Here is a 26,994-nt window from a genome sequence, read left to right on the forward strand (position 1 = left end):
CCTTTGATATTATTTTTATTATCATCTAGTAATTTCTTATAATAATCCCTCCTATTTGACCTCATAATATTAGTTAACTTGTTTTTATATTTTTTATATTTATTTTCTGCTTCTTTTGTTTTCAATCTTATAAATTCCCTGTAAAGAGTGTTTTTCTTTTTACAAGCATTTTGCAATCCCTTTGTGATCCAAGGACAATTAGTATACTTTCTTTTGCTGATGCATTCTTTTATTGGGCAATTTTTATCATGTAATGACCTAAATATTCTCAAAAATATATTTTAAGCACTATTAACATCACCATTTTTATAAATTACATCCCAATTCTGCTCCAGTAAATCATGTTTAAATGAACTAATGGATTCCTCTGATGGATTAAATGTGTGTTCCATGTCCTTGATGTCGAGAGCAGTTTTGATTTGGGCTTACAAGGTAAACAACTAAAAGTGAATGTTTTGGGCATTTTTTTATCCAAATGCATCCACTGGGTTTCTTTATTTTTATTATTTTTTTTTTAAAGAAACTCAGTAGATGAGTAGCTTTCTAGTTGTAGCGACCTATTGCCCAACACTCTAAATCAGTGTTTTTCAACCTTTTTTGAGCCAAGGCACATTTTTTCATTGGAACAATGTGGAGGCACACCACCAGCAAAACACATACAAAAATAAAACTCGTTAGCCAATATTGACAGTAAAAAGTTTTTCTCACAAGTGTTGGATATAAACTACAACCATAACCAACCATGCATCACTATAGCTATTGTCTCGACGTAGGTGTATTGTCACGGCCTGTCACATCACGTTGTGACTTATTTGGACTTTTCTGGTGTCTTCCTGTGTGTAGTGTTTTAGTTCTTGTCTTGCGCTCCTATTTTGGTGGCTTTTCCTGTTTTGTTGGTATTTTCCTGTAGCAGTTTTATGTCTTCCTTGAGCGCTGTTCCTCGCACCTTCTTTGTTTTATCAATCGAGGCTATTTAAGTTGTCGCTATCCTGTTTGCAGGGACATTGTTGATTGCCATGTCATGTTTGGATGTACTCTGTGGACACCGTCTCTGCTTCACACGCTGTAAGTCTTTGCTGTCGTCCAGCATTCTGTTTTTGTTTACTTAGTAGCCAGTTCAGTTTTAGCTTCGTTCTGCATAGCCATCCCTAAACTTCAATTCCTTTTCTTAGCGGCACTCGCCTTCTGTCTATTGTTGGTTTAAGCATTGGATACCTTTTGATCTGCATGCTGCCTCCAGCATATTGTGATCATGACAAAGCAATTAGCTACAGGCTGCCACCATACTGATATGGAAGACTAGTTAGTCTGCTGAGCTTTGGACAGTAACAACAGCACATGTTTTGCAGGTTATAATTACTTGTTTGCAAAAAATATTTTTACCCCAATTAGGTGTTATTACATAGTCTCCCATGGCACACCAGATGTATCTCACGGCACACCGGCACAGTGGTTGAAAAACTGCTCTAAATGACTCAGACTGCATCCGTTTGTATTAAAACCAATAAATGATGAAATGTAGCCACTTTTTTAGTTATGTACTATGCCAAATGCAGGAAACACAACGTTGCTCCTCTCAGGTCTTTATTGCAAGACTACCAACATGAGAACTTTCATAACACAAGAACGGCATCTTAACAGTTTGCCCAAAAATACATAACAACCACACCTATTCTGCTGAGTGTGTGCATGGTCCTAGTGCCTGCCAGACTATCTAAAAACCCATACAGCTAGTTATGGGGAAAACAAAAACCTCCCAGGGGGCCTTACTCGCCTGCCGTACAATGTCCTTTCGGCAGAGGAGCAGGTACGACCTGTGGGGCAGAATAAATATCAGGGGCCGGTGGAGGGGAATGACTCTGGAGAGTGAGCTCAGCGGGGGATTTGTTCCGGCAGTAGTTCCTCACCTGCAACACAATGCTTCGGTTTAAGCCTGTCCACAGAAACACATTCCCTGCGCTCGCCCATATCAAGCACAAACTTTTAGGGCCATGCTCCAGCAACCTAAATGGGCCATGGATCCATTGTGGATTGAACTTTCACAGTATCATGCTAGACCCGCTCGACATCCATTGCTTTCCTCCTCTCTAAGGTTCTCATAGTCATCATTGTCACCGACGTCCCACTGGGTCATTATTGTCACCGATGTCCCACTGGGTGTGAGTTTTCCTTGCCCTTATGTGGGCCTACCGAGGATGTCGTGGTGGTTTGTGCAGCCCTTTGAGACACTAGTGATTTAGGGCTATATAAGTAAACATTGATTGATTGATTGATTGATCATAAGGGGATTGGAGGGGTGAGGAGTGGGCGTCGCGACATCCAAAAACAAAACGGGTAGACTTAAGCTCAGACGGAACAAATGACTTCGGGAAACAGTGGTGGACTGGGCCAGGAGCCAAGGGTCCCCTCAACAAAAAGGGAAAAGGTCACAGGGTGAAGCACTCAGGCCAAAACTCCCCCAGAACACCAAGTGGCTGACCATGCACCAATTCAGCGGGGACTGAGTGCAACCTGATCATGACCCAAGGTAAACAGTCAATCCAATTGCTATCAGTTCAGTTCAGTTCAGTTTATTTTCAGTCTAACAAAAACATATTCAAACATAGATCACGATTCAAAAATGAATAACATGACTGAAACAGGCAGAAGCAAAAAAGCTTATATGCCCAACATACATTTTTTACATTCAATTAAGTTACCTTTTCAAATAATTCTGCAACACAAAAAGAAATATAGTCATTCAGCATCCACATTCAGGCTGCCCCCCAACAAATAATACAAAAATATGTACCTACACTCATACACTTTCCAGAGAGTGCTACCTGCAAAGCTGCTTTAAGTGACCAGTGAAAACATTCACATAAGCTGTTAGCTTGGGGGTGGTAGGCCGTAGTGCGCTGCGACTGCACACCCAAGGACTGCGCCAACAGTGACTAAAGCTCCAACTCTAACTGGGATCCCCTGTCCGAGGTTATTTCTGACGGCGTACCAAAACGTGCAACCTACAATGACAGAAACGCACGGGCAATGTCTACAGAGGCAGTGGAGGAAACAGGAACTGATTCTGGCCATCTGGTGGTGCGAGCTATCATGGTGAGGAAGTGCGTATAACCCTGCAACGGTGGTAGGGAGCCAACTACGTCCACGTGTACGTGGTCAAACTGCCTGACTGGAAACGGAAATGGTTCGAGGGCATCCTAAGTGTGCTGATGGTCCATGGCACGCTGAGATGCCACGCATGTGGCTGCCCACTGCCGAACATCCTTCCTCAGGACAGGCCAAACAAACTTAGCACCAACCAACTTGACGAAAGCCCGAATGCCAGGGTGTGAGAGGGAGTGTATTGTGTCAAAAATCCAGCGGCGCCAGTCCACTGGAACTACCAGACGGGGGCGGCCAGTGGAAACATCACAGAGGAGAGCGGGACTGCCATATTGAATCATCACTTTCTCGAGCATGACCGTCGTACCGTTAGTCTTGAGTGCGCTGATGTCGGGGTCGTCGGGGGCACTTTTGAAGGCAAAGGAATCGTGCCCAGCGACGAAATGCGGTGACCTAAGAAATCAATGTCCGACAGCCCAACCTGACATTTGGAAGGATTGACGATCAGGCTGTGCTCATCAAGACATGTGAACACCTGCATTAGGTGTGACCGGTGCTCCTCAGCTGAAGGACTTGCCACCAAAATGTCATCAAGATACAGTAAACAAACACAAAATTGAGGCCGCGCAACAGTCCATTAAGCTTTGAAAAGTTTGTGCTGCCCCCTTCCAAGGTATTCCAAGATGGCGCTGCTGTAGTGGCTGCTGTAGGCAGGAGCTCTGTGCTCTTGTGGCATCCTTTTGTGTTTCCCTCTTGTTTTCATGTGTTATTATATTTTTTTTGCCTTTTAGTCCGGGACCCTTTGGGACTGTGTGACAAGGGGTGGCACTTTCGTGACCTCTGCGGTGCTTTTTGTGGACTTCTGGATCTGCCTCCAGGGAGCCTTTTGGCCATGGAGACCAGCTGCTGGGTCTTTGCCACACCGGAGTCTGTTTGGAGGGACTGGAGGAGATGCGGATGAGGGGACAGGGCTGCGGAGCTAGCACTGAGCACCGGGACGTAGAGGCTTCGCGGTGTCTTGGCTGGGTGAGCAGGTGTTGGACACCTCAGTCTCCTTGGATGTATACTCGCTCATCCATGCGGACCGGACACTGGCCGAGAGTTGGTTGGAGGCCTGTCTCTGGCCATGCTCCCTCCACCCCAGCGGACGATGGCGTGGAACACCACAGAGGCCACCACAGTGTATATGTTTCTTTTACTTTTTATTCTTAGCTGTATGTAGAAGTGGCTGGTTTTATCTGCTGCTTTAATGTCTTTAAAGTCTTTTGTGTTCTTTGATATTTGATGTTTCCCTCTTACACACATGTGAGAGGGATGTGTATTCTGGCTATGAGTTGTTGTTGTTTTTTTCCCTTGGCCTCGGTCTGGACCCCCTCTCCAGGGCCCAGGCTTAGACCGATTTTTTTATTTTATTTTATTTTAATCTTCTATTTTTTTCTCCCATTTCCCCCCCAACCCCTTGTTTACCTGTATCTCATCTTTTTTGTAAGGGGCGCTGGAAGCCGGCAGACCCGTCAGCGATCCTGTTCTGTCTCCCTGTAATGTTTGTCTGATCTTGAATGGGATTGTGCTGAAAATTGTAATTTTCCTGAAGGAACTCTCCTGAAGGAATAAATAAAGTACTATCCATCCATCTATCCATCTATCTATCTATCTATCTATCTATCTATCTATCTATCTATCTATCTATCTATCTATCTATCTATCTATCTATCTATCCATCTATCTATCTATCTATCTATCTATCTATCTATCTATCTATCTATCTATCTATCTATCTATCTATCTATCTATCTTCAAGCCAAAAGGCATATGCAGGAACTCAAAAAGCTCAAACGAGGTTATTACTGCTGTCTTGGGCCCGTCCTCGGCACGCACCGGGACCTGGTGATAACCACGAACCAAGCCTAGCTTTGAAAAAATGGCGGCACCCGACAGGCGTGACGAAAAGTTCTGTATGTGCGGAATAGGGTAGCGGTCATGCGTTGTGATGTTGTAAGGCAGCGAAAATCTCCACAAGGTCACCAGGAACCATCCGACTTAAGCACCAAGTGCAAGGGCAAAAGCTACGGGCTATTAGAACGCCACACGATGCCTAAAGGCTCCATAGTAGCGAACTCCCGTTTGGCAATGGGCGATTTAGCCATGTCAAGACACTTAGCTTAGGTGGCAAAAACTGGCAGGCCCACAATGGGAATGAAATGTTCAACACCGTTTTTAGTGTCCACGGTGGAAAAAGCAGGAGTGATCAGCGATGGAAAATCCTCTAGCAAACGCTGACAAACGTCACCAGATGCTAAATAATTAGCGTGTGTTGAAGGTCCAAGTCCGGCTGCCTTACATGTAAAAGTTGAAAAAGATGCATTCATCGATCAAACGGTGATTAACAACATCAACAAGCAGTAGATTAGCACAGAAAATCCGCTTCAATAATGGGGACCGTGATGGCGGCAATGACAAAGTTCCACTGGAATTTGCGTCCGTGGAAGCACACAGTCACCAACCTGGAGCCAAAAGTGTTGATTGACAAGCCGTTAGTGGCACTCAGCAATGGCCCGTAGCCACCTGGCGCCTTGTCTGTGGCCATGGCAGGTAACAGGCTGACTTGTGAACCGAAGTTCACCAGAAAACATCTCCTTGAGGACGAGTCGGCAATGAAGAGCAGTTCGCTTGCATTGCCGGCGCCCACAGCTGCTACTGAACGTCGTTGTTGGAGTTTCCCGGGGCAGTGAATGAGCATGGAGGCACACACCGTCGAGATTTGGCGCCAAACCGTTGATGGAAGAAGCACAGGTTCGCCTCGCGCCGCTTCTGGGAAGCGACTCCCGCCACTACTGCTGGGTCTGCATTCTCGATAGTCTGCGGGGGATCTGCATCTGTGCTCTGCACGGCAAACTGTCTGGAAGCCAGAAGCACCCGGTCACCACAGTCCAGGATAAGCATCGACTGCAGCGCATTATACGTGCTGCTGAGAAGGTGATTGGCTGCAAGCTCCCATCCCTCCAGGACCTATTCTCCTCCAGGACCAGGAGGCGTGTGGGTCGGATCACAGCTGACTCTTCTCACCCTGGACACAAACTATTCTCCACTCTCCCCTCAGGCAGGAGACTACGGTCCATCCAGACCCACACCTTTCGCCACCTGAACAGTTTGTTCTCCTCGGCCATCAGGCACATGAACAATAACAATATCTGATAGCTCGGTTACAGCTCTTTTTATTACCTAAATCAAATCAAATCAAAAAAACTTTATTTATTAAGCACATTTAAAATTTACCACTGGGGTAGCCAAAGTGCTGTACAATGGGCAGGTTAAAAGGTAATACGAGAACCGAGCAAACAACGCAACACAAACAGAACATGATAAAAAGTAAATAAATAAAACATAAAAACATAAAAACAGGTTCACAGCAGGTGTATAATGGGGCGCCATTGCAGGATGGATATCACTCAGTGTTAAAACCCAAGGAATAAAAGTATGTTTTTAAGAGAGATTTAAAAACAGGAAGAGAGGAGGCTTGTCTAACACTCAGAGGTAGGTCGTTCCAGAGCTTGGGAGCAGCAGCGGCGAAAGCTCTGTCATCTCTAAGCTTCAGCCTTGTGTCAGGGACCGTCAGTAGCAGCTGATCGGCTGATCTTAGGGATCGGGTGGGGCAGTAAGGCTGAGGGAGGCCGGAGAGATATGTTGGTGCGAGGTTGTTTAGACATTTAAAAACAAATAGGAGTTCAAAATTGATTCGGTAACGCACAGGGAGCCAGTGAAGCGACACTAATATAGGGGTGATGTGCTCACGTCTGCGCGTCTGTGTTAGCAGACAAGCAGCAGAGTTCTGCACGAGCTGCAGGCGGGCGAGGGGGGCCTGGCTAATGCCTACATACAGGGCATTGCAGTAGTCTAAACGATTCGAGATAAAGGCGTGGATTAATTTCTCTAGATCTATTCTGTGTTATATGTGTTTTATGTTGCACAATTGTACCAAGAAAAATTTATAGTTTGTGAACCCGTTCTCAAACATTGGCAATAAAAAATATTCTGATTCTGATTGTGATTCTAATTTAGCTTTTTCAGCCAAGCCCCGGTATTCGCCGGAGGCCAGAGAAGCGGAATTAGCCAGCACCGCACGGACCGCAAGTGGAAGCTGCTGAAAGAAAAGATGCGGGAAAATGAACCCACTCTCATCGGAGCCCAGCATCGACAGCGTATTGTCCATCAAATCCACCGTGGTACAATCACCCAAAATAGGCAGGGAAAGAAGTCTATCTACCCTATACGCGTCAGTCAGAGTAAATCTCCGAAGCAGAATATCCTTGAGGGTAGTGTATTTGCCGTTTGCTGCATAGCACGGCAAGTGGTTGCCTGATCGAGGGCTGTTACAACCATGTAATACCGGGTGTCCGTGCCAGTGATTCTTTGCAGGTGGAAAAGTGCCTCGATGTGCTGGAACCATGATACCAGGTCGCTCTGCCAGAATTCCGGAAGCTTTGTCACTGCGGCGACAAATGCATGTTGCTGGATTTGGGGCGACATGGCCGATGAAGACAAAACTTCCTCCTCTGCATGAAACATTGTTGCAGGGAACACAACTTTGTTTCTCTTAGGTTTTTGTTGTAAGACTGCCAACATGAATGTTCATATCACAACAACGGCACCTTAACAGTGTGCTCAAGAAGACATAAAAACCACACCCTTTCTGCTGATTGTGAGAATGGTCCTTGGGCCTACCAGAGTATAAATATTTAGCTCTGCCACAATAATATAATGTAATTAAATTTTTATTAAATTACACCCCTAATGACAATATCAAACAAACAAAGTCTAGAGCCAAAGTTACAGACAACTTTCCCATACGCATAAATTATGACAGAAGTGGTGAAGCTGTATTTTCTTTTGAACTTTAATTTTATTAACATTTTATTTAAAAACATATCGTTTGAATTTATTATTATTTTAGTTAGAATATATTTCTTTTCCTAGCGCTACATAATTGTATACAGCGTATATTTATTGTAATCAGTTTACATGAGTCATCTTTTTTAGTCTTGTCTTGGTTTTTCTGTCTTGTGATTTACGTGTTTTATTTTGAAAAGCTACCCTCTTGTTTCAGCCACGGGCCCTTCCTCTTGTGTCACCAGTCTGACGTCATCCCTGATTCCTGATTGTTTCCACCTGTTCCCCATCACTCCCACATCTTATTTAAGCTCACTTCTCCGTTTGTCCTTTGCCAAATCGTCTCGTCTATCGTGCCTTTCTAGCGTCCATATCCATGTCCTTGATTAGCTCCTTGTCTTGCTCCTGTTTTCCTAGTTACCCTAGTTTTTGCTGTAATTTTGAGTTTACTTTTTCCTCCTTCCAGCGTCCTTGGTTATCCTTCGTCTTCCTAATTGGTGAGTTTTTGTTTTTCCAAATTTCGAATTTATTGCCTCATTGATTGAGTGATTTTTTTGTTATTTATAGCTAGTGTTTATATATAGGTCGTTTTGGTGTTTTTTCCTCCTGTTGGAGCACTTTTCGTTTATTCTTATTGATATTTTTTTGTTAGAATTTTCTTAGATTAGTATTCCTCCTTATTTTAGTGGAGTGATTTTAAGTTGATTGTTTATCCTCGGAATTATTTTTCCGCGTGTTGATTATTCTTGTAAAAAGCTTTTTGCATTGGAGGTAAAAAGTTGTTTCAAAATAAAAGCTTTATTTTTTTCAACTTCTTCTCTGCATCTGGGTCCTCTCCTTACTCCGAGTCGTAACAGTAATCTTCCTGACCTCAGCTTTGATACTATTTTTTATGATTAACACATGGTTTCATATCATTTGACAAGGTTTATCCTGCTAGACTGTGCTCTAAGCAGGTTAGATGTAATTACTGAAAACGACAAACTCAAAAGTAAGAGTACTAATTTAATGTTAATATGAGAGTGGGTCGTGGGCTCCTCTGTGTTGGATAGGTCAGGCCACGAGGGCAAAAAGGTTAAGAACCCATGATCTAATCCACAAGGCCATTTAAAGCATATTCTTAAAACCAGATCTAAAGTGAGTGTGTCAACAGGTTGCAACATAACATGATCACACTGTTAACAGCAAATTAATGTTCTTATGTGACAAAATCATAAAGTAACAGAACAGCAAAATAATAAAGATCCATGTATGAAATAATAAGAACCAAGAGAAACAAGTTATCCTAAGTTCTGTCCGACACAGAAGTAAAGTTCACTTCATGTTCTCTACTGCTCGCTAGTGTCACCTTATCTGAGTTATTGTGAAGAAAAATGGGGAAATAATTACTAAATTACACTTAATTCTCTAACTGTGTCACAAAAAAAGATCAGTCAGAAAAATACATAATGTTGGATACAGGGAACATACAAACACTTTACAAAATCCAAAATATTGAAATTCAATGATTTGGTGCTTTTGCAAACAGCTAAAATTTAGCACCAAACAAACTACAGCCTGGTACCCAGGAATGTCCAACAATTCTTCTCAACAAAAGAGTTGAAATATAACCTGAGGGTAAAATCTAACTTAAAACATCTGTATGCAAGTACAACACTTAAGTCCTTAAACATATCAGTATGTGGAATTAAATTATGGAATGGAATAAGTAAAGAAATCAAACAAAATACTAATATGATCCAGTTTAAGAGGTGGTTCAAACTACAAGTGTTTACAAAGTACAAAGAAGAAGAATTCTGATAAATGACATGAGTTTATTGAAAATGAAATATCATCCATCTCATTAAACGAATCGTAACTGATTCAACAATTTATGATGAGAGCCGATGTATTTAGAACACATTGATGGTAATTAAGAACAAATAATTGCTACAGTGTGGAACAGTTTTAAAATCAATATGCACAACGAACGTGTAGCCATTGCCCACAGCGAGGTGGAGAGTCATTCAAGTTTTGTTCCCATAAATAAGGCAGAACACAGAATCCATTAGAAAAGGGGAGGATTGGATTATCCCTGCTTTCCTACTCTTTTTGGACATGTTGTAAAGAAAGTATGTAAAATATGTGATGTATAATATTGTTACTGTATACATTTTTCGAATTACATTTTACCAGCCAACCAAGCTCTCACAGCTGTTTCTTTCCCTTGTTTTCAACTTTTTCATGCACAATCATAAGCACGTTTATTAATTTTCTATCATGTTTTGCTCTTCCTCCTCACTGGCACTGCACTTCTGCATTTACAGCACCGGCTATCAGAGATTTGGGCCTAGATGAGCATGTTGAGAGAGCTAAAAATGGTGAGATATTTGCATATTTTCTGAATATTTAGCTTTATTCTCGGAGAGACTTTTAGTTGTACATTTGTGTGCTCGTACAACACTTAAGACCTTTAGCATATCCGTATGTGGAATTACAGTATGGAATGGATGACCTAAAGAAATCAAATAAAGCACCAATATGATTCAGTCTAAGAGACTGTTCAAAGTACAAGTGTTCACAAAGTACACAGAACAATAATTATGATGAAGATATTGAACCCTTTTCTTTTCTTTTTTTTGGAAATAAATATTATTTACTGTATGCATTTATTATTTGTTTCAATCAATCATCAATGTTTAGTAACAAACCCCATTTCCATATGAGTTGGGAAATTGTGTTAGATGTAAAATATAAACGGAATACAATGATTTGCAAATCCTTTTCAACCCATATTCAGTTGAATACACTACAAATACAAGATATTTGATGTTCAAATTCATAAACTTTATTTTTGTTTTGCAAATAATAATTAATTTAGAATTTCATGGCTGCAACACGTGCCAAATTAGTTGGGAAAGGACATGTTCACCACTGTGTTACATCACCTTTTCTTTTAACAACACTCAATAAACGTTTGGGAATTGAGGAAACTAATAACTGAAGCTTTGAAAGCATAATTCTTTCCCATTTTTGTTTTATGTTGAGTTTCAGTCGTTCAACAGTCCTGGGTCTCTGCTGTCGTATTTTACGCTTCATAATGCGCTACACATTTTCCATGGGAGACAGGTCTGGACTGCAGGTAGGCCAGGAAAGTACCCACACTCTTTTTTTTACGAAGCCACGCTGTTGTAACACTTGCCTTGCCGAAATAAGCGGGGACGTCCATGAGGACGTTGCTTGGATGACAACATATGTTGCTCCAAAACCTGTATGAACCATTCAACATTAATGGTGCCTTCACAGATGTGTAAGTTACCCATGCCTTGGGCACTAATACACCCCCATACCATCACAGATTCTGGCTTTTGAACTTTTGCGCATAAACACAATCCGGATGGTTATTTTCCTCTTTGTTCTGGAGGACACCACGTCCTCTGTTTCCAAATATAATTTGAAATGTGGACTCGTGAGACCACAGAACACCTTTCCACTATGCATCAGTCCATCTTAGGTGAGCTCGGACCCAGCAAGCCGGCGGCGTTTCAGGATATTGTTGATAAATGGCTTTGGCTTTGCATAGCAGAGTTTTAACAAGCACTTACAGATGTAGCGACCAACTGTAGTTAATGACAGTGGTTTTATGAAGGGTTCCTGAGCCCATGTGGTGATATCCTTTACACACTGATGTCGTTTTTTGATGCAGTACTGCCTGAGGGGTCAAAAGTCCGTAATATCATCGCTTATGTGCAGTGATTTCTCCAGATTCTCTGAACTTTTTGATGATTTCACGGACCGAAGATGGTAAAATCCCCAAATTCCTTGGAATAACTCGTTGAGAAATGTTGTTTTAAAACTTTTCGACAATTTGCTTACATAGTGGTGACCCTCACCCCATCCTTGTTTGGGAATTACTTTGCGTTTCATAGAAGCTGCTTTTACACCCAATCATAGCACCCGAATGTTCCCAATTAGCCTGCACACCTGTGGGATGTTCCACATAAGTGTTTGAATAGCATTCCTCAACTTTATCAGTATTTATTGCCACCTTTCCCACTTTCTTTGTCACGTGTTGCTGGCATCAAATTCTAAAGTTAATGATTATTTGCACACAAAAAAAATGTTTATCAGTTTGAACATCAAATATGTTGTCTTTGTAGCATATTCAATTGAATATGGGTTGAAAATGATTTGCGAATCATTGTATTCCGTTTATATTTACATCTAACACAATTTCCCAACTCATATGGAAACAGGGTTTGTATATAGCCCTGAATCACAAGTGCCTCAAAGGGCAGCACAAACCACAACTTTACTTACTATGGTATTATGTATTCACTGTTCTGTTACAGAGAACAAGGAAATGGGATAAAATTGCTACGGTATGAAAAAGGGTAGGATTAAATAAGCTCAGCTTCTTCCTATTCCTTTTCAGACGTACTGTAATGAAACGACTAGAAATATGTGATGCATTATATTGTATCGAATTCATGTACGAAATAAACTGAAACTGAAATGAACTGAACGGAAAGTATTGTATCATCGTTTGTTTTGTACATTGTTTTCCTGCTCATCAAAAGCTAGTTGATGGCGTCTAAGCTCATATGTGGCATACTGTAGTTGTACAGGTTTGACTGGAAAAAGCAATGGCCTATTACAGTAAGAGAACAAATTCCTTGACAAGGAAACACAACAACAAAATAAGACCCATTACTATCGCTCTTCTTTAGTGGCTTTCCAGGCACGGTAGCTGAGGTAGCTGCTGCCTCCATAAGTGACTGCTGTCAGGAATGCGAAACACTGGGGGGGGGGGGGAAAAGAAAAAAAAAAAAAAGAAATCTGACTGGTTAGTCCGTTAGTGATGACGAATAAATTAACATGTACTATACACACACAATGTGTTACAGTTGCAGTATAAGTCCAGTGTGCTTTAATAACCCGAGGACACATTTGATTTTGAAAATAAAACATAAATTGCTTATATCTCAACCAATTTCCAACGGTTTATTTCATTATCAAAACATGTGCTACCAGAACATTTTTTACCAATGAGATGCCCATGAGTTTTTGCCCCTACTTGCCTTGACTCGCAGAAGGCAAGCACCTGAAAAGGGAAATTCATATCTACAGTAACCTATTCCGGATGCATTGATTTGATGACATGGTCTACAAAAATGTAAAATACAATTTGCAACCTTGTAAGCTCAGCAGGTAATTTTAGGTAGCTCACCAAAAGATCAAATATTTTTTGCTGAAAGTCCATTTTATGTATAACTCTTCAATTTAGACAATGTGCCTCTGTCTCATGACAGATTACCACTAAATAGCACGGAGACAGTGACCGCATTGTTCAATACAATTTAAATGTTGCCAATCATAAAAAACAAAAAGCCCAAAATCCTTTTTTTTTTTTTCAAAGTAGCCGTAGTAGTAGTGTTGCAACGATACCAATATTATAGTACCGGTACGGGTACTAAAATTATTTCAATACTTTTTGATACTTTTTTAAATAAAGGGGACCACAAAAAATTGTTCACTATTTTATTTAATGTACCCTAAGATTTTTTGTTAAAATAAAGCCAATAATGCAATTTTTTTGTGGTCCCCTTTATTTAAAAAATATTGGCTTTACTTTAACAAAAAATCTTAGGGTACGTTAAATCAAATAGTGAACATACAAGCCTTTTAATAGACCTCCTTTTTGGACCAGTTGATCTGCCGCTTCTTTTCTTTCTCTCCTATGTCCCCCCCCTCCCTTGTGGAGGGGGTCTGGTCCGATGACTGTTAGAATAATTATGTATATATCCATCCATCCATCCATTTTCTACCGCTTATTCCCTTTCGGGGTCGCGGGGGGCGCTGGCGCCTATCTCAGCTACAATCGGGCGGAAGGCGGGGTACACCCTGGACAAGTCGCCACCTCATCGCAGGGCCAACACAGACAGACAGACAACATTCACACTCACATTCACACACTAGGGCCAATTTAGTGTTGCCAATCAACCTATCCCCAGGTGCATGTCTTTGGAAGTGGGAGGAAGCCGGAGTACCCGGAGGGAACCCACGCATTCACGGGGAGAACATGCAAACTCCACACAGAAAGATCCCGAGGCTGGATTTGAACCCAGGACTGCAGGGCTTTCGTATTGTGAGGCAGACGCACTAACCCCTCTGCCACCGTGAAGCCCTTAATTATGTATATATTATCACACTAACTTTAGAATGCTTAAAGTCTGTTGCTTTAGTTATTAGCTATTGTGCTCAAGTTAGACTTATTTTCTAATCTATGCAAGGACAAAACTTCTTGTCTGAGCGGTGGCCTCAGCCATATGATGTTATCATAGTTTTGGCTCACTTGCAGCCAAGGACTTCGGAGACTTCGGCATGGATGGGATGACAGTACGCAGACGAGACAGAGACTTCAAGGATCTCAACGAAGATAAGATGACAACACGCGGACGAACTCGGCGACAAGGCAAAATCACATTCCCTCACGTACTATGCGTCCTGGTCCTGCTTTGCATAATATATGTGACCACTCCTTTTAGAGGCAGCTTCAGTGATGTTGACTATGGAACTCTGAATAAAAAGGAGAACGCGGCAACTGGACCTTAGAGCGTAGGGCGAGACTGTGACTAAGTGTGCAGTGCCCGCGTTCTCCTCACGAGCCCTATTTAACTCTGTGTTTGCTTGATTCCTTGCTTCTTGTCTGATTAATAGATGTCACCAGTGTTTGAACCTGACATGACCATGGATGAAGTACTGGCTGTCCAGAGTCGAGACCCAGGATGGACCGCTCTTTGGGACCCAGGATGGACCGCTCGCCTGTGTATCGGTTGGGGACATCTCTACGCTGCTGATCCGCTTCCGCTTGGGATGGTTTCCTGTGGACGGGACTCTCGCTGCTGTCTTGGATCCGCTTTGAACTGAACTCTCGCGGCTGTGTTGGAGCCACTATGGATTGAACTTTCACAGTATCATGTTAGACCCGCACGACATCCATTGCTTTCGGTCCCCTGGCATCCCACTGGGTGTGAATTCTCCCTGCCCACTGGGTGTGAGTTGTCCTTGCCCTTTTGTTGGTTCTTCCAAGGATGTCGTAGTCGTAGTGGTTTGTACAGTCCTTTGAGACATTTGTGATTTAGGGCTATATAAATAAACATTGATTGAAGACAACTTGTCTTTTAGTAGTAAGTAAACAAATACAGGCTCCTAATTAGTCTGCTGACATATGCAGTAACATCCATCCATCTATTTTCTACCGCTTATTCCCTTTTGGGGTAGCGGGGGACGCTGGCGCCTATCTCAGCTACAATCGGGCGGAAGGCGGGGTACACCCTGGACAAGTCGTCACCTCATCACAGGGCCAACACAGATAGACAGACAACATCCACACTCACATTCACACACTAGGGCCAATTTTATTGCATTATTTATCATTCTATTATTTTGTCAACATTATTAAGGACAAGTGGTAGACAATAAATTATCTACTTGTTCATTCACTGTAAATATCTGCTTACTTTCTCTTTAAACATGCTCTGTCTATACTTCTGTTAAAATGTAATAATCACTTATTCTTCTGTTGTTTGATACCTTACAGTACCGCCTACTCAGTGGCCTAGTGGTTAGAGTGTCCGCCCTGAGATCTGTAGGTTGTGAGTTCAAATCCCGGCCGAGTCATACCAAAGACTATAAAAATGGGACCAATTGCCTCTCTGCTTGAAACTCAGAATCAAAGGTTGGAATTGGGGGTTAAATCACCATAAATAATTCCCGGGCGCGGCACGGCTGCTGCCCACTGCTCCCCTCACTTCCCTAGGGGGCGATCAAGGGTATGGGTCAAATGCAGAGGACAAATTTCACCACACCCAGTGTGTGACAATCAATAGTACTTTAACTTTAACATTAGTTTTGGATGATACCACACATCTGGGTATCAATCCGATACCAAGTCGTTACAGAATCATACATTAGTCATATTTAAAGTCCTCATGTGTCCAGCGACATATTTACTGAGTTTCTAAACATAAGATACATTAAAAAAAATGTTTATAAAAAAATGAAGATGTTGTAATGGGTTAGGGTTGCAATTGGGAGTGTGGGACCGGTACGTTTCAGAGACGGTATAGTGCCGAAAATGATTCATTAGTATCGCGTACTATACTAATACCGGTATAGCGTACAACCCTAGGAGTGATTGAAAAAACTGAACTAGAAGGAAATGCATGCTGAAATACAAAATGTACAAAATTGATCAGCTAATTTTTTGTTGTTGATTATTAAATCAAAATTTGAGTTGTGGATGCTGACATTTTCTGGAAAAACAAGCTTGTTCCCAAGGGGTTAGGAACAAATAAGCTATCAAAATAAACGTTACTAATATGAGTAGCTCTTGGCAATTTCAATTAAAAGTAGCTCTCAAAAGAAAAAATATTGGAGAACCATGATATAAATAAATATTTTTGAATTAGGTCGTCATCTTTATCGTCTTGATTAGTTAGTTAGTACCTGACGAAAAATATATCAACCTGAATTTAAAAACCAAGCGACTGAGTATATGTACACGTCATAATCTGATTAGTAAACCGATTATGAAGTGTACTATAAAATACTAGTCGGCTATCAAAAAAGTTGTTAGTTCCAGCCCTAATGTCGCTGACTCGAACCATCAGACAAAAGTAAGGTGCCACATCCAATACCAAACAGGAAACAGAAATATAGAATAAGAGCACCAAGTTGGAAATGATGGCAGGACACAGGAAATCCAAACCAACAGTCCAACCTGTGGTGCAGAATTGGACACAGATCGATTCAGAGCAATTTTAGGTTTATCATAAAATGTCACCCGAATATCCCCAAATTTTTGTAAGTAGCATTTGCAGCTTGCGCTTCCAAAAATATACCCAATGATTCTGTTTTCAGTCAAAAGCAGTCTATTTGTCAGGAACTCGCATGGCTGCAGTTGCAGCGACCCCCAGATGCAGGAACCAGGAGAGCGATGGGAAGGTAAGATGCTTTTGATATCATCAACAGAGGAAAATGAAGCAGTCTTACATGTATAGTTCTAAACAATAGAGAGACAGGCATAAATAGGAACATGCTGATTGGCAGCTGGTCTTGGACCGGCTGCCAATCAACAGCAGGTGAGGGAAAAAACACAGCGCTCAGTGGAACAAGCACGAAGTGAATACAAAACTAGGAAACAAACAGAAATGAAGTGACAGATCGTTACACTATTTACTGTATGTCAAGGGTTCTTAACCTTTCTGACACTGGGCCCAGACTTTTCCACTACAGAGGGGGCCAGGACCCTCTCAAATATTAACACTGAATTAATAATCTTACTCTTGATTTTAATCGTAATCCCTATTTATATTTAACCTACTTACAGATTAACAGTATAAACAGTGTCAAATGATATGAAAGCATGTGTTAATTACAAAGATTATTGTCAAGGCATCAGTCAGGCTGATTACAAACATAAATATTAATCAGATATACTGCAAACTAAGGGACTCATACAAACTGATGAAAACAATTTACATAGAATTACACAGTGCTAAAATAAAAAAAATAAAATAAAACTCAACCTAAATGAATTTAAAGTGCAAATGAAAATACAGCATCACCACTTTAGTCATAATTTTTGCGCTTAGATTTTTTTTTTCTGACTCAAGCTCCTGACTATTTCTCTTTGTTTGATATTGTATTACAAACCATGTTTCCATATGAGTTGAGAAATTGTGTTGGATGTAAATATAAACGGAATACAATGATTTGCAAATAATTTTCAACCCATACTCAGTTGAATATTCTACAAAGACAGCATATATGATGTTGAAACTGATAAAATGTTTTTATTTTTTTTTGCAAATAATTATTAACTTAAAGACAGCACCGTTAAAGACAAACCGTGGATCACAAGAGGAATACTGAAGTCCTGCAAAAAGAAAAATTATCTTTACAGAAGACATTTAAAGTACAGAACCAAAGAAACTGAACACAAATATAAAACGTACAAAAATAAGTTAACACAAATAATAAAGCACTGCAAGCGAACATATTACTGTAACCTATTAGAACAACATCAAAATAGCATCCAGGGTATGTGGAAAGTTTTAAATGGTATCATTAAAAAAAAACATGACACATAAGGAACATCCTAGCTATTTTATAGAAAATAATCTAACTATAAATGACCCTAAAGGGATAACTGATGCTTTTAACAATTTTTTTGTAAATGTTGGACCTAATCCAGCAAATGAATTGTACAGCCTGAAAACAGTGCAAAATTTAATGAACAAACCATTCAAAACAATTTACAATCGTTTTTTATTTCCCCCGTTAATGAAAGTGAAATCAAAACAATTGTAAATTCTCAGGAAAACAAGAAGTCAACAGACTGCTGTGACTTGGACTTTTCTCTGATCAAGGAAGTTGTTGATTTTATAGCTGTTCCCTTCACTTATATCCACTTATATTTGCAATATTTCTTTTATAAAAGGTGTCTTCCCAAAGAAAATGAAAACAGCAAAAGTCATTCCCATCTTCAAAAGTGGAGATAAGCATCAGTTCACAAACTATAGGCCTATTTCTTTACCCTCACAATTTTCAAAATTCCTTGAAAAATTATTTGTGTCAAGACTTGACAGTTTTATTGATAAGCATCACTTGCTAAGTGAACACCAATACGGTTTTCGATCTAACAGGTCCACTTCCATGGCAGTGATGGAACTAGTTGAGGAGGTAACCACTGCAATTGATAAGAGGGAGTTTGCTGTTGGTGTTTTTATTGACCTGAGCAAGGCCTTTGACACCATTGATCACACATTACTTTTAAACAAAATGCATAGGTATGGTGTCAGTGGTCTTGCTCATGATTGGTTGAAAAGTTATCTTGGTGGCAGAGAGCAGTATGTGCATATGAACAATGTAGATTCCGACAAAAAGATCATAACACATGGAGTACCCCAAGGTTCTGTACTGGGGCCAAAATTGTTTTTACTGTATATTAATGATATTTCCAAAATACTTAAAAAACTCAACTGTATTCTTTTTGCTGATGATACAAGTCTGTACTGTTCTGGGCAAGACCTTGACCAACTCCTAGAGACTGTAGAGATTGAACTCCACATACTAAAGCAATGGTTTGATGCCAATAAACTATCAATCAACCTAAATAAAACTAAATATAAAATTTTTGGAAATAGGAAAAATAACATACAGCGTCATATAAGAATTGATGATATGGAGATAGAAAGGGTGTATTCAATAAAATTTTGGGGAATCTATATAGATGATAAATTAAATTGGAAACTGTACATAAATATACTTAAGACAAAGATGGCAAAAAATATTGCTATGTTGCATAAAATTAAAAACTCTGTGAATCAAAAGGCTCTTATCATGTTATATAATTCTTTCAAACTCCCATATCTTAACTATTGTGTTGAAATCTGGGGAAACAATTACAAATCAGACATCAACTCTATATTTTTACTTCAAAAGAAAGCGATTAGAATTGTAACTTATGCGAATCATCATGACCATACCAATGCTCTGTTCATTAAATTAAAAACATTAAAACTGCACGATCTTGTTGACCTCAATACTACTATTGTGGCTTTCAAAGCTCATAACCACATGCTGCCTGGATGTTTACAAGTGAGATTTAAACCCAGAGAGAATCCCTATGACCTCAGAGGTTCAGCTTTCTTTCAGAAAGCAAAAATAAGAACAAGGTTAAAAAGTAGATGTGTTTCTGTTAGAGGAGTTCAACTGTGGAACAGCTTGGATGATTCCTTAAAATGTTCCAGTTCCATTCACACATTTAAAAACACTTTAAGACCAATGTCTTGAAAAAATATATCACTCTTGAATTAACATTGTAGTTAATACTATGATTAACGTTAATTAAAAATTAAACATGAGATATAAATAATAATAGAAGTACAATTGTTTGTATATATTGTATATATAATTAGTGCAAAGGTCTATATGTACACAGGGATATTTCACATGCCTGTACTGTGTATAAAATTGAACTACGTTCATGTTGTTTATGATGTTGTTTATACTGTTGTTTATACTGTGTATTTATAATATGTTGTGCAAAGGACTTTTTATAACTTTCGGAAGTTTATTTTGTACTTGAATTTGTTTATAGGGTTAGGCGCAATAAGTGTTTAACTTCAGCCTAAAACCTTTCGGTCTGTAACATTTTTCATTTTCAATCTATGAATGTACAACTTTTTATTTTCAATCTATGAATGTACAACTGTTTTTTTTTTGCTTTGTTGACCATTGACCGAAGAACAATAAACTTGAATCAAAAAAACTTTAGAATTTGATGCCAGCAACACGTGACAAAGAAGTTGGGAAAGGTGGCAATAAATACTAAAAAAGTTCAGGAATGCTCATCAAACACTTATTTAAAACATCCCAACGGGTATGCAGGCTAATTGGGAACAGGTGGGTGCCATGATTGGGTATAAAAGCAGCTTCCATGAAATGCTAAGTCATTCACAAACAAAGATGGGGTGAGGGTCACCAATTTGTAAGCAAACAGTTTTAGAACATTTCTCAACAAGCTATTGCAAATGATTTAGGGATTTTACCATCTACGGTCCGTAAAATCATCAAAAGGTTCAGAGAATCTGGAGAAATCACTGCATGTAAGCGATAATATTACGGACCTTTGATCCTTCAGGCGGTACTACTAAAATGATTTGCAAATCATTGTATTCCGTTTGTATTTACATCTAACACAATTTCCCAACTCATATGGAAACGCGGTTTGTATATACAAAATGTTTCAATACTTTGAAGATGCACCTTTGACAGCAATTCTAGCCACAAGCTTGGCACACTTATCTTTGAGCAGTTTCGCCCATTCCTCTTTGCATCACTTTTCATATGGAAACGGGGTTTGTACAACTGAGTACCACTGCAGCCCATTTGGAGCACAGCTGAGAAACATATATTTTTGGATGGACCTCCAGGGGCCCTATAGATACAGTAAGAAACACTGCTACTGTATATCGCACCAATCCCGATTAAACTCAACTTGGTTTTCTTTGCACTTTAGGGTTTGAGTCACATATCCTCCTAAGAAAAAAAAAATGTGAGGAAAAACTGCTTGTCTTTCTCTTTAATTCTAAAGCTTCTAGTAATGCACGGTCATACAAATTAAAAAGTCTTACAGCCGACGCAGCCCAGCAGTTGTAGTTGTGACGTCCGGCGACAGTAGTCTTCAGTGAGTAAACTTCTAGCACTGCTGTCAGCAGATAGAGAGCTGTGTCACCGCTGTTCAAACACACTGACTAGCCAAGACAAACACATGACCACAGATGAAAAGTACAGTAAAAAAAAACAAAAAACGTTTTAAATCGTGCGTGTGTGTTACCAATGTAGTCCAGGGGACCTGGGTCATCCTGTTTTGGGTCCCGGTGAGGTAAATTATAAAGAGGCACAGGGTGATGACCCAGCAAGTGATGGAAACAAAGAGGGCCATGCACAGGGCAGAGAGGTTAAAATAATCAGTGCCTGCCAGCAGAATCCACACCATTATGCCACACACCTGCAGGAGAGAAGAGCATAGGTTCATGTTTGTATTGTGCTTTAGTTGATGCTATACACTAGAGATGCGCGGATAGGCAATTATACCATCCGCAACCGCATCACCAAAGTCGTCATCCCCCCGCCGTCCACCCGAACCAACACTTTATCAGAACTGCAACCGCCCGCCACCCGCCCGCTGAAATACATCAGAGGTAGGCCACCTTTACCACTCACAGAGCTATTTCAACCCGTTTCACAGGGTAATGATGACAATTGGAGCCGCTAACGTTCTCGCGAATATCCAATTGGTGTTCATCCTGATGACAAGAATAAGGGCGTGCTGTGAAGCCATTGCTTTTGACACCTTCAACAACATGTACAAACCGATTGTTAGTCCGGTAATATGTTGTGTGCAGCTTCCGCAATCACACGTACAAGATTGAAAGGCATACTGGGTGACACAGAGTACACTGATGGTTGTGATATAAACAACTTTAACACTTACTAATATGCGCCACGCTGTGAAGCCACACCAAACAAGATTGACAAAGACATTTCGGGAGAGCATCCTCACAGTAACACAACATAAACGCAACACAACACATACCCAGAATCCTTTGTATCCGTGACATTTTCTGAATATATTTTACACCCCCGCGCCCCCAACCCCGCCCACCTTACCGAAGCACGGGGGGTTGGGGTGGCGGGGTTTCCTGCTAGCGGGGTGTATAAAATAGTCAGGAAGTGTCATGGATACAAAGGATTCTGGGTATTTGTTTTGTTGCGTTTATGTTGTATTACTGGGAGGATGTTCTCCCGAAATGTGTTTGTCAATCTTGTTTGGTGTGGCTTCACAGCGTGGCGGATATTACTAAGAGTGTTAAAATTGTTTATGTCACAACCATTAGTGTACTCTGTGTCAGCCAGTATGCCTTGCAGTCGTGTGCGTGTTGCTGCGGAAGCCACACACAACATGTTACTGGACTGACAAACAGATCGTACATGTTGTTGAAGGCGACAAGGCCAATGGAGTCATAGCACGCCCTAATATTTATTAACTGGGTGACTGCCGGCAGTCATTCTAGAGAATATTAGCATTTCCTATTGTCTTCTTCGCTTTGTGACACAAGTCTTAAATGGCTCTTTGAATGGTAAAGTATACCGATCCCAGAACCATGTATATCAAATATTTCCGGATGGTTCAAACGCCACCCGCCCTAATTTAATTAAAATCTATTTTTTCGTCATGTCAGCCGCCCGACCCGCGGTTTATCCGCAAACTCCGCGGATGAGACCGCAAACCGCGCATCTCTACTATACACTATTTGGCCACCTGTCTTGACTCACATATGAACTTGAAGTGCAATTCCATTCCTAACTTATAGGGTTCAATATGAGGTCAGACCACCTTTTGCAGCGATCACAGCTTCAACTCTTCTGGGAAGGCTGTTCACAATGTTACAGTGTGTTTTTATAGGAATTTTCCATCATTCTTCCAAAAAGCGCATTGGTGAGGTCACACACTGATGTTGGTCGGGAAAGCCTGGCTCTCAGTCCCCGATCTAATTCATCCCAAAGGTGTTCAGGCGAGTCAAGTTCATCCACACCAGACTTTGTCATCCATGTGTATATGGACCTTGCTTTGTGCACTGGTGCACAGTCATGTTGGAAGAGGAAGGGGTGTTACGAATCGGACGCATTTTGAACGCGCGAGTTGTCACCCCCAGATGCTGCAGGACTCGGACAAGCAGGAATTGCAGGTAGGAGCTGGTTTTAATTAAAAAAATTAAATAACACTGGTACAAAAGAACAACGAAAAGCGTGCCCAACGCATGGGAGCTAGGCTAACACTTAGCAGTGAGTCAAAAGTCCACAAAGACGTGCCGACCGCACAAGAAGCTAAGACTTAACTTAGCGAGGTTAATACAAGGCAGAATAACGAACGTAACCGTTGCATGGAGCAAACAAAACATCCAGGCAGAACTAAGGTATTAGGCCGGTTCAAATACTAAAACAATAATCAAAAACAGGTGTGTGTCAGAAAGTAAGTGCAGGTGGAGCAAATGAAGTCACCATGGTGACAAATACAAACAAGGAAGTGCTCAAACAAAGGAATCGGAAGAGTCCAGAAATAATCAAAACACAAAAAGGGACTCAAACATAGATTAAAGATGTGATCCGGGAACCGGATCACAACAAGAGGCCCGCTCCTGTGGCTGAGTTGCTGTTGTTACCGAACTCTTCCATTTTCTTATAATAAAGCCGACAGTTGACCTTAGAATACTTAGGAGCGAGAAAATTTCACGACTGGATTTGTTGCACTGGTAGCATCCTATGACAGTTTCACGCTGGAAATCACTAAGGTCCTGAGAGCGGCCCATTCTTTCACAAATGTTTGTAGAAACAGTCTCCATGCCTAAGTGCTTGATTTAATACACCTGTGGCCGGGCCTAGTGATCAGGACACCTGATTCTGATCATTTGGATGGGTGGCAAAATACTTTTGGCAATAACTAATAATTTACACTACTTGTATTGTCCTAGTATACATGCATGGGGGACGAGGTAAAAAAATCGGTGGGCTGCAATATATGGTAATTCAATAATTGAATTTGTTTTCGGACATGTTTAAATCAATCAATCAATCAATGTTTACTTATATAACCCTAAATCACTAGTGTCTCAGAGGGCTGCACAAACCACCACGACATCCTCGGTAGGCCCACATAACGGCAAGGAAAACTCACACCCAGTGGGACATCGGTGACAATGATGACTATGAGAACCTTGGAGAGGAGGAAAGCAATGGATGTCGAGCGGGTCTAACATGATACTGTGAAAGTTCAATCCATAATGGATCCAACACAGTCGCGAGAGTCCAGTCCAAAGCGGATCCAACACAGCAGCGAGAGTCCCGTTCACAGCGGAGCCAGCAGGAAACCATCACAACCGGAGGCGGATCAGCAGCGCAGAGATGTCCCCAGCCGATACACAGGCGAGCAGTACATGGCCACCGGATCGGACCGGACTCCCTCCACAAAGGAGAGTGGGACATAGAAGAAAAAGAAAAGAAACGCCAGATCAACTGGTCTAAAAGGGGAGTCTATTTATATATAAAGGGGATCTATGATGATTCTTATCTACATTTACTCCCAGGTACTGCACAGGGGTCGTGAAATGTTTGCTATATGTTTGTATCATCATTGTTATTGTTTTTATAAATATTTTTTATTTTATATTTTTTTAATGTCTAATGTTTGCTCTATTGTCCTCAAGTTACAGACATCCTTTTGCACATTCATGCATTTTTTTGAAAATCGATTTGAAATTTGCACGTACAGTACATTTGTACTTTAAACTTGATGGTTAACTGCATCATTCACAATTCTATATTCAAAAAACACATCTTCTTTTTTAGGATTAAATTTTTTTTTTTTTATCCTGTCCAGCGACTAAGGCAAATCATATTGTTGATGTAGACGCCCATATCTGCTGTACAGATTTACTTTGCAAAATAGAACTGTTGCCTTTTTTGTATTTGACTTTATTAAATCAATTTAATAAAGTGGGGACAGCGTGGCCCTGTTGGGAGAGTGGCCTGCCAGCAACTTATGGGTTCTTGGTTTGATCCCCACCTACTACCAACCTCGTCACGTCCATTATGTCCTTGAGCAAGACACTTCACCCTTGCTCCTGATGGGTCGTGGTTAGGGCCTTGCATGGCATCTCCCTCCATCAGTGTGTGAAAGTGTGGGTGAATGGGTGAATGTGGAAGTAGTGTCAAAGCGCTTTGAGTACCTTTAAGGTGGAAAAGCACTATACAAGTATAACCCATTTACCATTTATATTAATGGACCGGGGCAGGAGGGGATAGAAAGAAGAAAAAAAAAAGGGAAGACATGTTGTTTTTAGGGAAAGTTAGTGGTCACTATGAATACTTATTCCAGGATGGTAACATTATCAAGACTATTAAAGAAAACACAAAGAGCGCCTCTGAATCATAAAGGTTTCAGCTAAAGAAACAAAATACCCTTCACAAACCTGCCTCTCCTGTTTCAAGCAAGTATCTTGCTGAAAGTTTCACATTACGGCCTAGAAATTATTCTAATGTTAAACATGAAAATACACCCCAAATCCCCTAGTAGTCACTTTAGTAGTTTTCATGTTAATACTTGCAAGTACAAAAATCCCCCAATCTGAACCATCCTCAAAATATGCAACACTTTTGTCTTTCTGCATTTGTATATATCCTGACGCTTCCCTTTGTTGTCTATTGTACTATTAGTGGCAGCCTGCCAGACTATGTGGGGTTTTTTTTTTTAGAATAGAAGTCCTGACTTTTTTTTCTTAGCTGATTTGGGAAGGAAGCAAGACAATGAGGGGGCGGTGGGCGGAGGAGGAAGACGGTTACGTGTTTTTGATTAACATCCGATTTCCTTGAGGTTTGTTTTATTTTTATTTTTTTAATGATTGTTTAGCTTGTATGAAAATATTATTTACATGAAATATATATTATCATTACACACTTTAGGGGTACATCTCCCAAGGGTGCAACCCTCAAAGGAACTGGTGAGTAGTGTTGAAACCTGCCACTTGGGAACATACTTGAGTGTACAAATGTAGAAATTGTGACTTTGTGTCTAATAATTAATCTTATGATGTGCATTCATGTAGTATTTTGTTAATTGGAATAGTGATTTAGTTACTGCCTGAATAATGTAGTTTTGGCCAATTAAAGGAATTTCCGGTATTTGTATTGAAATGTATGTTTCTTTTTAATCACATAATTACCTACATGTGACACAACAAGTTAAGACATTTGTTTCATTTCTATAAACATTACTGCAATATTGTTATTTCAGTTGAGAGACTTAACAATAAATAGATGAATAAACATGCATTGTTATGCTACATGCATGGTACAATATTCCAATGTCCTCTTCAGTGGACATTTCTTTTGCTGTGTTTACTTTGTTAGCGTTACAAATGCTCTGTAATGCAAACAACTAATGTCCACTGCAAGGGACAGGTTCTTAGATGATATTATGGTTTACAGCGTTCTTAAGGTCCACATTATTGGATTTACACAATAAATTGCACATTCCAAACTTACTGTTTCGGCAATGAGCAAGATCCCCTGAGCAGTCGATGTGAAACGCTGGTCGAAGGCCAAGGTGGAAGGTGAAACGTTGCATTCTGGTAGGGTAGGAGGCCGGCGATCCAACACCATAGTGGTTCTCTCCATGATGCACTGGTGCAAATAGTCTCTATGCTCTCAGTGAGACTGTTGATGTTCCCAAGGAAGCTGTATTCCGGTACCAAAATCAAACAAGGACACCCCCCTTCTGCATCTGATAAATACTGTACTGGCTCTTCTGCAGGAACACTTATTTGGGTTTAGGTCAATCTATTTCCTGGACATTACATTCTGAATATCTAATAACATAAATATAACATATAACAT

The 26,994-nt window shown here is 40.6% G+C and overlaps 1 protein-coding gene across 2 annotated transcripts; it reads right to left on the minus strand.

Annotated features, from left to right (window-relative positions):
- Positions 1 to 1,633: 1,633 nt before the first annotated feature.
- cmtm8b (CKLF-like MARVEL transmembrane domain containing 8b) lies at positions 1,634 to 26,793 on the minus strand. 2 transcript variants are annotated; one of them, XM_061916285.1, is made up of 4 exons: positions 26,644 to 26,793; positions 21,377 to 21,550; positions 21,174 to 21,293; positions 1,634 to 1,907 (listed from the first exon to the last, which is right to left on the minus strand). In XM_061916285.1, exons 1-4 carry the CDS (start codon positions 26,773 to 26,775, stop codon positions 1,767 to 1,769), a joined length of 567 nt encoding a protein of 188 aa, XP_061772269.1. In that variant the 5' UTR covers positions 26,776 to 26,793; the 3' UTR covers positions 1,634 to 1,766. The 2 variants fall into 2 exon arrangements, with proteins under 2 accessions (XP_061772269.1, XP_061772271.1); XM_061916287.1 differs by lacking the exon at positions 1,634 to 1,907 and adding an exon at positions 9,690 to 12,768.
- Between the last annotated feature and the right edge of the window lie 201 nt (positions 26,794 to 26,994).

Source organism: Nerophis ophidion, linkage group LG11 (assembly GCF_033978795.1).
Source record: "Nerophis ophidion isolate RoL-2023_Sa linkage group LG11, RoL_Noph_v1.0, whole genome shotgun sequence".
Lineage (NCBI taxonomy): Eukaryota > Metazoa > Chordata > Actinopteri > Syngnathiformes > Syngnathidae > Nerophis > Nerophis ophidion.